Here is a 14,391-nt window from a genome sequence, read left to right as displayed (position 1 = left end):
CAGAAAGCCGAAATTTTTAAAATGAAATGAATGTTTTCACACTTTGTTAATTATAAATACATAAATCGAAATGAATTTTTTTGCTTAGTCAATTTTATTGTTATTCTATATTTTGATTTAAAATAAAAATTACATATGAATTAAAGCAATTAAATATAGTCGAAATGTTATGTTAATTATTAACTGATTTAAAATTAATCATAAAATATTATAAGGCATATATTTGACTTCTGAGATAATCTTTATAATATTATTTTAATTTAAACATCAATTTCAAAACGATTTTCTTTTCTACTCATTAACAATATTAAAACATTCTTAATATGGGTCAGTTTTAAAACCATTGCATTTGTAACAGTGAAACATACGTCAATTTATATTGTAGCTGTAGTAACACATTGTGGAAAACGTGAATGGCACTTGATAGTCTACAAAGAAGATCAGTTTTGCAAAGTAGACTTGGCTGGTTCTAGAGCTTTCTTCATTAAATATTACTTCCTTTAAATTTATTTATCTCTAAAAAATACAAAATATACTTAATTAAATTGTATTTTTAATATATCTTTGTGCTATAAACTTTATATCTTTTGGGAGTGCTGAACGGCGCTTAGTCGGCTAGCTCAACAAGTAGCACCGGGATGTAGACCCGGCCGTTCTTAGATCCGTTATCTTTACTGAACAACACACTTTTTACATACTGAATCCCAGTTAGGTTATAATAATACTGCGGAAAAAAAACTCTTGGTAAAGAAAAAATAATGATTTAGTAGTTTGCCATATAATCTGACTCATAATATTTTTGTTACTTGTTATTATAATAAATAATTATTATGTTTTTAATAATTTAAAAAAAATGAAATAAAAATTATATTAACAGTTTCAATCATATTTGACCTGTAGTATTGATAACAATAAACGAATAATTATTACTTATGTGATTTTTCGTGTTTGCTTCACTATTTCAAAATCACCCTACATATATATCGTGAAAGAAACATTATATTCCTGCAAACAAAAAGCGATAGATTTTTGAATTTTTATTGTTTTAATTCAAATATACGTCCATAAAAAGAATCTACTTATATTGAATGAAAATAATTTGCCTTTCAAAAGTGATTAATTTTATAATCGTAATAATTAAATTCATAACATTTTTAAACTTTATTTGTTCCTTGTTTACGTAAAAATGATTTTTAGTTTAAACTAATTGTAAATATTTGCATTGAAAATTAATTTAAATTTCATAAATGATTGGTGATTGATATGTTCATTAATCAAAATAAAGTTACATGTTCTTAAATGCGCCTTAGTAAATGTTAAATCGAAAAATTTGACTTACAACAATTTATTTATCAAATTTTGTTACGTTTCTAAAACAATTAGTAATTACTATGAAATTTATACGAAAATACAACTAAAAAGTATCACTAGTAATGGCTTGGCTTTTAGGTTAATCTTAATGTAATAGTTTGTATACAATTTAGTATATACGAGTATAAACTCATATTTAAAAATAAAAATCTAATTATCATAATTATGTATTCATTTATTTAAATCCTTGCAGTGATTGGAAGCTAAAGAGTCTGTCCTCTCGTAATAAACTGTATAGTCAAAATTAATTAATCAAAGCGAATCAGTGTAAACTGAAGCACGAAAGACACAAGGAAAAACAGTTTTAAATGAAATTGCCACTTTTAAAAATGTTTCTTCATTTTTAAATTACATATAATGAAATTAATAGTTGAAAAAGAAGGTCTTTTGACTTACAGACATTACTCAATTATACGAGTAGTCCTAGAAAAGAACTAAATAGGTTGAAATAGGCAACAAAATGACACAAATTGAGATATATTGAAAGTGGTACTTTCATATCCAGGTAATTATATAATTAAGAAAATTTATCTGCGCCAAAATTGACGAAATTTAAGTTTTTTTATCAAAACAAAAATATAATTGATATATGTCTTTTAGCAATAAATGGGATACTAGCGGAGCACTGTGACCATGATTGATCTTTTGTGCTGCAACAGACCCTAACCAAACAGAAGACATTCCGTCTTCTGAATGAAAGCCAGAATGTCGGCCGTTGAGGACCTCCTAATGTCAGAAGGAGAAAGTAGTTGTCGACCCAGTGACCTCCTCCTGGCCCAGATCAAAGCTGAGCAGCCACAGAGAATGTGACTGTTTAGAAACAAACGACTACGCAATAAATAAGTAATTCAAAGAATAAAATATAAAATTTTTTTAAAAAAAAAACTGAATTCTTCACTTAAAAATTATTAAAAACTAAGAGTTGAACCGCTTTACACGCATAAGCACTGAAGAGCAATAAAATTAGTTTTCTACTAATTTGTGCAAAATCGTTAAAAATTAATATCATAATTTCTTAAATATAACATATGTCACCCTGTACATCAATTCCTAATTCCTAGTTCCCACTAAATATTGTTTTTACAACGTTGATATGATTTTGAGTTAGTGGGGTTAAAAAAATCCCAACCGTGTTCGTGGTAATAATAATGTAAAATAAATATAATAATGTAACATAATTATAATATTAAAATTAACGAAAATAATTTTAAAGCAGAATTAGTGTTTGATGACACATATTTGAAAAAATAAAAATAAAAAATGTTAAGAAATATATCATAAAATATAATTTTAAAACGTCAACAGAATATATTATTTTTATCATAAAAAACTGGCAAAAAATAATAATTGTTTTTAAGCTTACTTAACTGTAAACTATATTTCCTTAAGTGTAAAAGATATATTGCATTATAAAACAGATAGATAACAATGACATATTTTTTTCCTATAAAGACATGGAAATTTATTTTCTAAAAACATGAAAATCAAAAAAGTCGATTTTACAATTTTTTACTTGGTTTTTTTTTTAATTTTTTCTATTTTACGGAAAATCCAATTATTTCAAAAAAAAAAAAACGTTCATTCACAGCGCCCAGCGATGAATAAACTTAAAGCAAGAGGAAAAGCGCATTCTGTGGTTGAATAGCAAATATAATGTTTGTATTTGTATGCATTTGTTGCGAATAAATTAATTAAAAATAACAAATTGAGTGCAAAAGCAAATTTCTTCTCTAAAAAAAAAGTTATTTAAAGAAGAAAATATAATATAAAGCAAATGCATAGAAAAACCTTGAAAGACAATAAAAAAAGCTTTGCATTGTCATAAAAAGTCAGAAAAAATTTTTTTGTCAAAGTTCCAAAAAATAATTAATTCGTAATAATACCAAAGAGGGAATAAGCGACAAGATTCGTCTTTTAAACAAGCAGGCAAACTTTTCAATAAAAAAGCACTGTTCCGCGAAGTCTCACCAATGTTAATCTAAAATATTTCTTCCTTTCTAAATATTCTACAAAATGATCGATTCACGATGGCATATATAATAGAAGCTTATTCATTTTTTGGAACCAGTAAAGTTTTTTAATCTTGGCGAGATTTTACATTCTTTAAGGTAAGTCGTGTTGAGAGATTTAAACACTTCAGACATATGCTTCTCAGGGATAGGGATTGTGACAGACATGCTTTCAGAACACTGAGCATTTATATTGATATTTATTGTATAGAAACCCCAAAAGATATTATATTTCTGATATTATAATATATGTACATAAGATAATATATGTTATATTATAATATATGTGAATAAGAAAATTATTATCTATAATTGCCCACATTTTGTTAAAGAATTATTAGTGCCAAATATAAAATAGTATTTAAAGTGAAGAAATTAAATTAAACTTAAGACATATTATATTTTAACGAATAATCTTTATTAAAATTATTATATGAAAAAAACAAATGGATTATGAATCTATAATTACTATTCATATGATTTCAATTTTAAAATTAATTCATTTTAGATATAATATTGATATTGATATATTTTTAAAAGAACATATTAAGATAAAAGATAATTTCTTGAAATTTTTTTTAAATTTTTAATTTTTTAAGCAACTCATCTAATGTATCTGGTTTCTCAGCGAACGCCGATTTTATAAAAGATTTATGTGCAATGCATGAATCTATGATGAACTTAAAATTGGAATTTATTTTTAGTGTTTCTGCATTTCCAATCAGTATCAACATTGATTTAGGTCGCGATATTGTGACATTTAAACGCTAAATAAAATAAATTAATAAATATATATTCTAAAAATTTGATTGCCCAAAGTTACCTTTTCATTAGTTAAGAACCCTAAAGCACGGGTTTTTGATCTGACGAATGACACGATTATAATTGGCTTCTCCGACCCTTGAAAGGTTTCTGGCGAGCCAATAGTAATCTTGGATAAATCATGATCTGCCAAAGCGTTTTTGATTTTTATATATTGCAATTTATATGGTGAAATTATACCAATGTCGTCTTCTGTAATTTTGAAATCTTTGAAATTGATTTTGAGTAAATCCTTCACATAATGTATAACGACATCTATTTCGCGCCAATTATAAATGCTATAAATAAAATAACAAATAAGTAATATATTTATATGTTTTGAGTTTATTATTAATCTAACTTAGTAACTTTCAGTACTCTGGCAAATAATTTTTAAAACTCTCCAATCTACAGAAAAATCGTTTAAGGTTTCTTTTCCGGTTTTCTTAAAATTAATTCATCTTTGTTATTATATACATATGTACTGAAAGAATTATTACTGGAGTAGAAAAATGGAGGACGAATAATTGCATAATAGTAATAGTATATTCCCATTGTCTTCATTAAAGCATTTTATTTGATTTGAGTCGGTAATCAGTTGATTAACCGTACAAAGACCTTTCGTGCTTTTCAACTTAGTTAAAAATAAATTAAGGAAAATTACACTAACAATTTGACATATTTGGTACTTGGAACAAAATGTATATAAACACAAAAAAAAACAAGTTAAACAAATCAAGTCAAAAAAAACAAGTTTTGCATTTTCCTCGTTTTCATTGATCATTTAATAAGTTTTTGCTGAAAATACGAAATTAAATGTTATCTGCTAACAATTGAAATGTAAACAAACAGAAAACAAACTTAGAACTTTCACAGGACTTTCTGACACGTGAAAACTCTTTCACTTACATAAATCAACTAATGTCAATGGAAACGATCAAGTTCTAATTTGATTCATATAAATTGATTTCGCTGCAGTGGGAACTCATATCAAGAAATTTTATTTTGTTTGACAACAATCATTTATTACAGAGCAACTGCGTGAATTGATTCAACTACAGTGACCATTCTTTGGAGGTTAAACCTATTGTTGACCAAGAAACCAAATGCCAAATGTTGTCGATGTTTAATTGAGTAATTATTGAAAACAAAAAGTCAGTCAGCATGGCTCTATAGCGCTCACCATTCACCGTAGCGGCACCTCGTTCGTCATTTCGAAAGAAATAACTGATGATGTCGCCAGCGTGTAAACTGTAACAAACAGCACATTTCTATGACTTGTTGGTGGTTTTAAATCGAAAAGAGTAAAATTATTGCTTGCTCACTAGGCCGATTATGTTGACCCTAAAATAGACAAAGTGAACTATGAAGTTCACGAACAGATTTATTTTTTTGAAAGTAAGTTTCCACAATTTGGAAGCATTGCCCTAGCGCCAAACGATTCATGATGAATTGCCAAACCGTACTGCACAGAAATGTTAACACAGTTTGACAATTTTAGCTGTCAAGCCATAGTTATCGATTTCGATAGTTCTAATGCAGTTAAAATACACCCGATATCTTCTGAGCATACTATCTTCATTATTTGATCAATAATCAGTTCGAGAAAAGTAAATACAGTTAAGTGGTAGTACATTTTGACTATATGGATGGTAGTAGCCTGATAATTTATAGCATTTTAATCATACTAATTAAATTAATTCTTTTATAGCAATGTGTACATATACAGTTTGCATGTTTTGTTCTAAAACCACTTAGGTATTTCACCAAACGAATATATTGCAGTTTAAAAAAATTAGTAGAAGAAGTTTAATATATAATACATATATATATATATATTTTTACCTTGTAGAATTGTTTTCAGTTTCAGCAATTCCATCAACCGAATGAAACAAAATAGGATATTTGGTGTTTGGTAATCTAGACCATTTTTTACATATGAGTTCAACATCTATTTAACATATATACAATATCAAATTGAAGTAATTAAAAATGTATATGAAAATATGAGTACTTACTCTCTTTGGCTAGTGGAAGTAATTGATTGTTATAAAAAAGGTGATTAAATAAGTTTACTATTTCGGGATGAGAACGATAGTTGCGTCGTAAACGTGTTTGAAAGGAGCGATTATAATCTCCGTTGTGATTTACTCGATAGCATGCTGATTTAAGTATACGTTCCATTAATGAAATAGAAAATCCCAAATGTTCTGCGGCTTTTGACTGTAATACTGCGCCCAATTGTTTATGATCACCGGAAAGTATCAAACTTGCATTTGTTGGTAACAAGCCAATAATAGCAAGCAAAGTTTCTGTTTCTGTTGTAGCAGCCGATTCGTCAATAAAAATATGTGTAAAATGAGTTATGGAAGCACTGGTTTCATATTCTTCTAATAATGGTGATTGGGATTCTTGAATATCAATTTTTCCTATGACAGATAATGTACTTATTACAATGCGATATTTCTTGATATCATTTTTGTTTGGAGAGAAGTACTTTGAATGTTAATTAGAATGTTCTTTAAGAAGAAAGCTTGTTTCTTTCTTAAATGATCTTGCATATAAGCGAACAATAGAAAATTCGTCATTATAGTGGAACAGTGCTTTACATAAACGTACCGCTATTTCATCACAAGCGGTATTTGATGCAGCAGTAACCAAAATTTTAGTATTTGGTCGATGTAAATAGAGTTGTAGAATACATTCCACAATTAAAGTTGTCTTTCCCGTTCCTTAAAAATACGTTCAAAATTTTATTTTAAATTTCTTTTTTTTTTAATTACTCACCTGGTGGTCCAAATATTATATATGGTACTTTACATTTGGGCCCCGCTGCTATGGTGCGCACTGCTTGTAATTGTTCAGGATTTTCGTAAATGCTTTCATTAAAAAGTACCAATCTGCATATGTATATACAACTCATGATTATTCTAATAAAATTTTTAAAAAAAATTAGAAATATACCTCTCTTGTGGTATAGCATATATCGGATCAACACCTGCAGGAAAAAAAATACGATCGATGATTTCAATTCGTTCTTTACTCAGTAACTCCAATGCACGATACTGTAGACGAATTGTGAAACGGGATGGACTAAATACTATGGTATACATAGGACTATCGAAACAAATTCCACAGATATCGCGTTTTGATTTTATTGTAAATGTTACTTTTTCTTTCGAGACAGTTAATACTATGCCATAAAATTTTGATTCTTCCATAGCTGACCAAAAATCACAAGGTTTGTCATTGCTACAAATGTATACATCATCATCTACGCAAGGTGCAGTTTGTGTTTGATTTATTCTTCTTTGTTTTGATAGCTTTTTTAATAAAAAAAAAGTTGGATTTAATCAATATAATATTCATACGGAACAGTGTTATTTTTATATTTATTAGTGTTATTTTGTCTAATAATTTTAAGATAATATTTGATAATTGAATAAAACATTGTCGAGAAAATTTTTTCACTTTTTAGAAGCATTTTGTTTGGTCAATATACGCGTATAGCTTTAGGGCCTTGTCCCTTATGTGTTTTTTGTCATTCCTGCGGATGTATCATGTCACTTTGAAGAGTCTTCGGAGAGCCTGACTTTGAGCAACTTATAGCTTCTGGAAAGTAGAGTTGAAAGCTTTGCTATACACGACACATCCGAAGAGAAGTGCCGATCTGATTATCTGGCTGCAGATCAACTTTCTGTTCTTAGCGCTAAGCACGGCAGTACTTTCGCAAAACTTCTTCTTTTGACTTGTATGTGCTTGTGCCAAGTGAACCGCTTATCAAACGTGGTTCCCAGGTATTTGAAGCTGTCCTCCTAATTAATCGCAATTTCACCAACTCTCGCTCTCGGTGAATGCTGCCTATGTTTACAAGCTACAAACAGGGCCTTAGTTTTCCCGTTGTTAATTTTTATTTTCCATTTCTGGAAGAACTCTAGGATGAGATTAACATCCTGGAGTTCACGCACTTATCATGCACTAGATTTGTAACGTTTTATCGCAAAAGTACATCAATACACAGAAATGTATTAATCATGATGAATAATTCTGACAACGCCCATAGATACATAACAAGTAATGTTGAAAATAGTTTAATAAGACTTATTCATGAAGTGAACATTTTTGATGTCTATGATGCAATTCTTCTCACGAAACTGAAGGAATCGAAGATGATACCTACAATAAATATATATAAATAAATAAATAAATATATAAATACATAAAGGATAGAGCCCTGAAATTATTTGCGAAATCTGACAGACTTGCTAACACCGTGTTATCAAATCTCAGAATGGTTACAGGCTCCTCGGGGAGGTATGCGATCTGAGGTCAATTATTGATTAATCTGATGAAGTGATAAATAATAATCCAGTCAAGGCGCAAACAGGAGTTTTGAAGAAACCTCGCAGTTAATAGAAAGTAAAAGTGCTCAGGTGCACTGACTCAACTAGCGTCAGTATAATAATAAATATATATTAATAGATATATGAATATAAAAATTTTTTAGAAAATTATTTTGGATCCAAAGACAGGAACCACATATTTTACATGATATTATTATAGCGAAAATAAGGAATAGGTGAAAATTGCGTTTTAATCAACTGATTTCAAACATTGTAAAGTGTTAAAGGTTCATGAAATATTGCGATTATAATAAATCATCACAGAACTAATACAAAATGCATTTCAGACTAATCGGGATCTTAACTGAAAAAAAATACTCAGTTTTATATCTTATATTAATATTTATTAAAATATCTGCAAAGGAATATTTACCTCCAAAGTATACTTCCACTCAAAAACATCATCCCCATCATCATCCCCATCATCATCCACATATTTTTCCAGGTTTTGTGAATTCATTAATACATATGTTGTGTTGAATTAAATTGTTATATGGTTTTAAAATCTCCAAATCTTCTAACGTTAATAAATATTTTAAAACTTCACACATATTTTCTCGGGTTAATTGTTTGCCATTAGATATATATGACTCGAACTTTGGAGAAATCTGGCACAAATATTTGATTTGTTGTTCTTCTTTTTTAGAGTATAAAATTTTAAAATCTTCTGAAATGTAAGGTGCCATTTCATATACGAATTTTTGATCCCTGAAACGAAAAGTGCATCGTACAGATTTATAGTTAGGCTAAATTATATATTTTCATCATATTATATACAACAATTTTTTTACTTCACTTACGGTGCTTTTAAATTGAAGCGTTTGAACTGTTTAAAAGAAATAATTTAAAATTTTTTTAAAAAAATACGTCAAAAATAAAAAACTTACTTTAAATGAATCGCAATTAAAGATTGTCGAGTCATCCGATATGTTATTATGCACTAAAAATATTTTAATATCTACATTACTGAATAAACATTTTTTGTCAACGTAAAACACCAAATCCATAATAGAAGTATCTATTTTTTTTAATTCCCCAATATCATCACGTTGGACAAAAATATTTTTTATTTTAAAATTCTCACGAATCGTTTTCAAAACAAAACAAACCTTTTTTGAATGTTCACAAAACTTATATCCAAGATATATATCTTGAATATAGGGGACAGAATTGACTATATGCCTGCAAAGAGAAGATTAATTAATATAAACATAATAATATTAATATTTTCGAAATTACATTTTAAATAAGATAATTTTAGATATTTTTTTTCATCTAATCTAACCTATCTTTATTTATTAATATTTACTTAAAAAATCCTGAGGATGGAACGGATTATGTTGTGAAATTGGTTCCAAAAGAATTACAATATATAAAAAAGAGAAAAATATACTAAAATGCATAGAATTAATATATTGAGAAAACAATAGGTCTGTTCCACGAGTTACTAATAGTAATTTTGAGTAACACTGTGTATACACAAGTGCGTTCCACCAGCAAAATTTCGAGTAAATGAGAGTATCTGAGAGAGCGTAACATTCCTGTTGAAATTTTAAAATGCTTTACACAAAGTTGTTCTATGAAAATCTGTATAAAGACCGTAATTTAGCTGTTTATTTGTGTTACGTTCTCAGTTTGTACTTTACTTGTGTTTTACTCGAGTTTTAGTATGAGTAGCTGGGGGAAGAGACCTAATATAGAAAAGAAAGCGAATTAGCTTACCTTACTTAATTAACTTCTAATTAAGAGAGGTAGGTTAATTATATTCAAAAATAAATCCTTTTTTGCAAAAGCAAAAAGTTGAACCGTAAACATAGAATGCTAATCTATACGGAAATCATCATTCAGCAAAATAAAATTTTTTTAGATCCGCTTAGAAGAATTCGAGGGACGGGAGAAAGACTTACTGATAACCATTTTGCCATACTTTAAACAAAAAAAATATTTCACAATAAAAGTTATGCAGATTTCCAAATCTTCCGAGTATCGATTAAGTTATGTATACCAAGAAGGAGTAAAGGTACTAGTTATTACCAACTCCATAAATCCATAATTCACAAATATATTTAAAATACATTCTATTTCTATTATTACATACTGAATTATTCTTTCAAAGAAAAAGAATAAAAAATAGGGATCACTATTTAAAATTATATGTTATAAATAATCATAGACAATCTCATAAACCTTTATTTTTAGAAAATTACAAAAATTTAATTAACTTAAAATTAAATATAGCAGTTAATGTATATCTAACAATATAGACCAGCTTATAATATATATGTAACTAAAATGGAATACAAATATCTAAATAAAAAGATATGACTATTATTATTGATTTCTATGTTAAAATGCTTTTAGTTTAATTAGACAAATTATATTATACCATCATAAAATATTAATAATCAATTATTCTTACTTGTGTTTGTATATATATGATTTAGATTCAAATTCTAGCCCATATTTAATTTCATTTATCTGTTCTTTGAAAATTGTTCCTTTATCCACATAAGTTAGCGTGCGCAAATTCTTTTTATCATACTTTTCTAAAATAAATTTATATGATTAATTTTAGATATTTATTTTTAATAAGTATATTATTGTTAAATTCAAAAACTATAGTTTTACTTACCAGTTTTTAAATTTTTTTTGCGCAAATACTGGTCAATATAGACTTCGTTTAAGCAAAATTCAGTTATATTTTTTGTAGATTGTTGGAGATACTCACGATTTTGTGAGAGATATGAAGAAAACTGTAAAAAAATAATTAAGTTAAGCAACATAACTTGATAACCACATACGATAGAAAGTTGATATTAAATATAGATGAAAAATAACAAATAGACAAATAATAATAGAAAATAGACAAATAATTTGTAGTGAATCTAAATTATTATTAAAATTATTTAATAAATTTAATTATTTATACTTAACAATCTAATTTTTTAAATGAAAAACTAAATTGGAATAAAGTATGGAATAAAGTATATGTAAAAGCCTATTAATATAAAATCTGAAACTGATCAGATTTCACAATAAAGTTTTTTTTTGAGTTTTTCTTTTGTGTGTACTAAACATTAGTAAAAATATATGTATGTGTGTATTTTTTTTTTTTGTAATAGAAAAGTTTAATAATAATATTAATAATTACTTACAGTGGTTGCTGTTTTGCAAGCCCCTAAAAGTATTGTTTTTAAAGGTTCCTCCAAATTATTTTGAGATATGAATCTTAAAAAATGTGATTGCATCGTGTCCATCTGCATTTTGTAGCTGTTCTGTTCACAAAGTATATTTTTTTCAAATAAATCATATAAAAACCGTCCGAAGAATTCTATAAAAATATTTGATAATATTATTTCACAACTTTTATCTAGATTTCAATATATTTTGTTACCACTCGACATTTCTAATTTTTGTATAAGACTTTTCAATTTTTTAGAATATGCGACTATATTGCATCAAATATTCTGAATGAATGAGCTGAGAAATTTTGCTGTGCTTTCCCTTTATTTTGTGTATAAAGAAATTGAATATTGAATGCGTCTTACACTTATGCATTTGAATTTAGCGAAGAATCGTTAGCTATTGTCAGCATTAACAATATTAAAAGTTGATCAGATCAGCATTTTGGAGAATTTTGGATATATTTTGGATATATTTTTATCATGTTTCATATCTATTTCACAAAGATGAGACTTTAATATGGTATTGGTGCTGATATTTCTGTCTTTTTAATTCATAAAGTTTCGTATATAAATATATTGCGTCCCTATTGTAACGAACCTTCCTGGCCGGGGTTTTACTCGCCGGATTCAAGGTTCAGTCCTACAATAAATTTATTTGATAGGAACAGTGGAATACGGTGGATGGTGACGTTGGTACGGTGATATGGTTTGAAGAAATGTGAATTTCTTCTCTATATAATGGATTTGACGTAGAAATGTTAATTTCGACGCCCCTGACAAAAGGTTTGAAGAAATGTGAATTTCTTCTTTATACAATGGATTTGGCGTAGAAATGTTAATTTCCGCGCCCCTGACAAAAGGTTTGAAGAAATGTGAATTTCTTCTATATACAATGGATTTTGGCGTAGAAATGTTAATTTCGACGCCCCTGACAAAATGTTTGAAGAAATGTGAATTTCTTCTTCATACAATGGATTTGGTATGGGTGATAATGTTCATGAGTTATTATCACCTTACCGAGTAATTTACTAACGAAAATTTGATTTCGTTATGAACAATAGAGTAATAGAAATTTATATTTCTATTACTATTAACGAAATGTTAATTTCGTTATTAATTATGATTTTTAATAGAAATGTGCATTTCTATTAAAAATAAAAAAAAATAAAACAAAATAGAAATCGAGATGTAAATTTCGATTCTTGGTGTTTCAGCACATGTAATATAGAGCGACCTGTTCTTAGCTCGCTGTCTTGCTGAATCCCAGTCTACTGCGTTTGCTTCGCCTTTTATACTTGTGATGTGCGAAGCAAGCAGTATCTTTGTTCTTGTGATTTCAACGGTTCGTTGTTTACAAGTTTCTTTCTATTGTTGTTTGTTTTCTTGTTGTTTATTTTGTTTTTATTATATTTGTGTTGTTTGGTATTATTTGTGTAGTAAAATTTAGTTAGTGTAAATTTTATGTTACACTATTAATACATTAATCAGTAATAAAACGTTTCTTTCTATTAACTCCTAGTTTGTTTTACAGTTATAAACACGGTTGCCACTTATGGTACTTTAGTACCAAAATTGGTACTTTTTTTTCCGTTTGGTACTCTGGTACTCATGTTCAAAAAATGGAACCTTTTTCGGCGACCTAACTTTATTGTGGATATTGTATTGTTTTATACTTTTTGTACATTTTATATAAATTGTATTTTCTTATAAAAAGACAATAGAAAAATTTTGGACCTTTTTTTACAGAAATGGTACCTTTTTAAACCAATTTTGGTACAGAAAAAAATTTTCAAGTGGCAACCGTGGTTATAAATAATTCTGAACTAAATTAACGTTTGGCAGAGGTAAGTAATATTATATACACACAGTTCCATATTTTTAATCTATATGAATAATACATCGATTCCAACGTAGAGTTCCATATTTTTAATCCATATGGCTAATATATGGATTCTAGCATAGAGTAGACCCATTAAGACCGTGTGTGAGTTTGAGTAAATTTAGTTAAAGTAAATCGAAATCGCACACGGTCTCGAACTTGAATTCGCAAACTGTCTACATAAATGTTCACAATTCATTATTCAAAATGTGTTTATAATAACTTTATATGTTTAACTTAAATACTAAATGATGTTATTTGTGTTAAAAATAATTAACACATTTTGAGCTGTAGAGCCGTAATGCTATAACGACACGTTTAATTCGTTAGTTTTGCTAGGGTAAGCTCAGTCGTTATCCAAAGTTCATTGCAATTTTTGTTTTTTTTCAGAAGCCAAAAACAAGGAATTTCTATTTTACTATACAACTTAAATTACTTTATTGAAAAAATAAATTTAAAAACTTCTAACTAATAAAATATACAAATTAAGATAAAGGATGATCTGTGTTGGCTTTGATGTTGTAGCGAACCGGTATTTGCTTTTGGAAATCTGCGATTTTGTTGAAACGTTTCTTGATTATCGTAATTCTATAATGTGGTCCCCAGTGATCTTTTTTTATTCTCCTGTCGGTGTGGAACGATACTTTCTTCATAGGTAGAGCGAGAGTAGCAAGAGATAATAGGTACTCGTTTATTCGAAAGGCCTAGTAGAGTTGAGGATGAAGGAAAGAAAGTGCCCTTGC

The 14,391-nt window shown here is 27.9% G+C and overlaps 3 protein-coding genes across 3 annotated transcripts; all 3 read right to left on the bottom strand.

The window, feature by feature from the left end:
• Window positions 1-3,957: 3,957 nt before the first annotated feature.
• LOC119684075 (putative helicase mov-10-B.1) lies at window positions 3,958-6,682 on the bottom strand. Its single transcript, XM_038098024.1, has 4 exons — window positions 6,200-6,682; window positions 6,027-6,132; window positions 4,204-4,480; window positions 3,958-4,147 (listed from the first exon to the last, which is right to left on the bottom strand). Exons 1-4 carry the CDS (start codon window positions 6,363-6,365, stop codon window positions 3,959-3,961), a joined length of 738 nt encoding a protein of 245 aa, XP_037953952.1. The 5' UTR covers window positions 6,366-6,682; the 3' UTR covers window position 3,958.
• Window positions 6,501-9,002, bottom strand: LOC119684076 (putative helicase mov-10-B.2). The gene is made up of 4 exons (XM_038098025.1): window positions 8,958-9,002; window positions 7,146-7,504; window positions 6,969-7,081; window positions 6,501-6,913 (listed from the first exon to the last, which is right to left on the bottom strand). Exons 2-4 carry the CDS (start codon window positions 7,400-7,402, stop codon window positions 6,687-6,689), a joined length of 597 nt encoding a protein of 198 aa, XP_037953953.1. The 5' UTR covers window positions 7,403-7,504; window positions 8,958-9,002; the 3' UTR covers window positions 6,501-6,686.
• Window positions 9,003-9,009: 7 nt separating this feature from the next.
• On the bottom strand, window positions 9,010-11,847 carry LOC119682805. The gene is made up of 6 exons (XM_038096317.1): window positions 11,740-11,847; window positions 11,217-11,337; window positions 11,004-11,130; window positions 9,472-9,766; window positions 9,385-9,410; window positions 9,010-9,292 (listed from the first exon to the last, which is right to left on the bottom strand). The coding sequence occupies exons 1-6, from the start codon at window positions 11,845-11,847 to the stop codon at window positions 9,010-9,012; spliced, it is 960 nt and encodes a 319-aa protein (XP_037952245.1).
• Window positions 11,848-14,391: the final 2,544 nt, after the last annotated feature.

The sequence above is a fragment of the Teleopsis dalmanni genome, chromosome 2, assembly GCF_002237135.1.
Source record: "Teleopsis dalmanni isolate 2A chromosome 2, ASM223713v2, whole genome shotgun sequence".
In the NCBI taxonomy this organism is placed as follows: domain Eukaryota; kingdom Metazoa; phylum Arthropoda; class Insecta; order Diptera; family Diopsidae; genus Teleopsis; species Teleopsis dalmanni.
The sequence above is the reverse complement of the archived record's forward strand: the minus strand, read 5'-3'. Positions and strand labels throughout refer to the sequence as shown.

Excerpts from the sequence above, each read along its gene's own strand:
- LOC119684075 (XM_038098024.1), bottom strand. The coding sequence starts at position 6,365 with ATGGAACGTATACTTAAATCAGCATGCTATCGAGTAAATCACAACGGA. Across the intron at positions 6,133-6,199 it reads ACTTCCACTAGCCAAAGAGA|ATGTTGAACTCATATGTAAA; the intron begins GTAAGTACTCAT and ends TATGTTAAATAG. Across the intron at positions 4,148-4,203 it reads GGTTCTTAACTAATGAAAAG|CGTTTAAATGTCACAATATC; the intron begins GTAACTTTGGGC and ends TATTTTATTTAG.
- LOC119684076 (XM_038098025.1), bottom strand. The coding sequence starts at position 7,402 with ATGGAAGAATCAAAATTTTATGGCATAGTATTAACTGTCTCGAAAGAA. Across the intron at positions 7,082-7,145 it reads TATGCTATACCACAAGAGAG|ATTGGTACTTTTTAATGAAA; the intron begins GTATATTTCTAA and ends ATACATATGCAG. Across the intron at positions 6,914-6,968 it reads TATAATATTTGGACCACCAG|GAACGGGAAAGACAACTTTA; the intron begins GTGAGTAATTAA and ends CGTATTTTTAAG.
- LOC119682805 (XM_038096317.1), bottom strand. The coding sequence starts at position 11,847 with ATGCAGATGGACACGATGCAATCACATTTTTTAAGATTCATATCTCAA. Across the intron at positions 9,767-11,003 it reads TCATATATATACAAACACAA|GCATATAGTCAATTCTGTCC; the intron begins GTAAGAATAATT and ends TTCTCTTTGCAG. Across the intron at positions 9,411-9,471 it reads TTAATTGCGATTCATTTAAA|TTCAAACGCTTCAATTTAAA; the intron begins GTAAGTTTTTTA and ends TCTTTTAAACAG.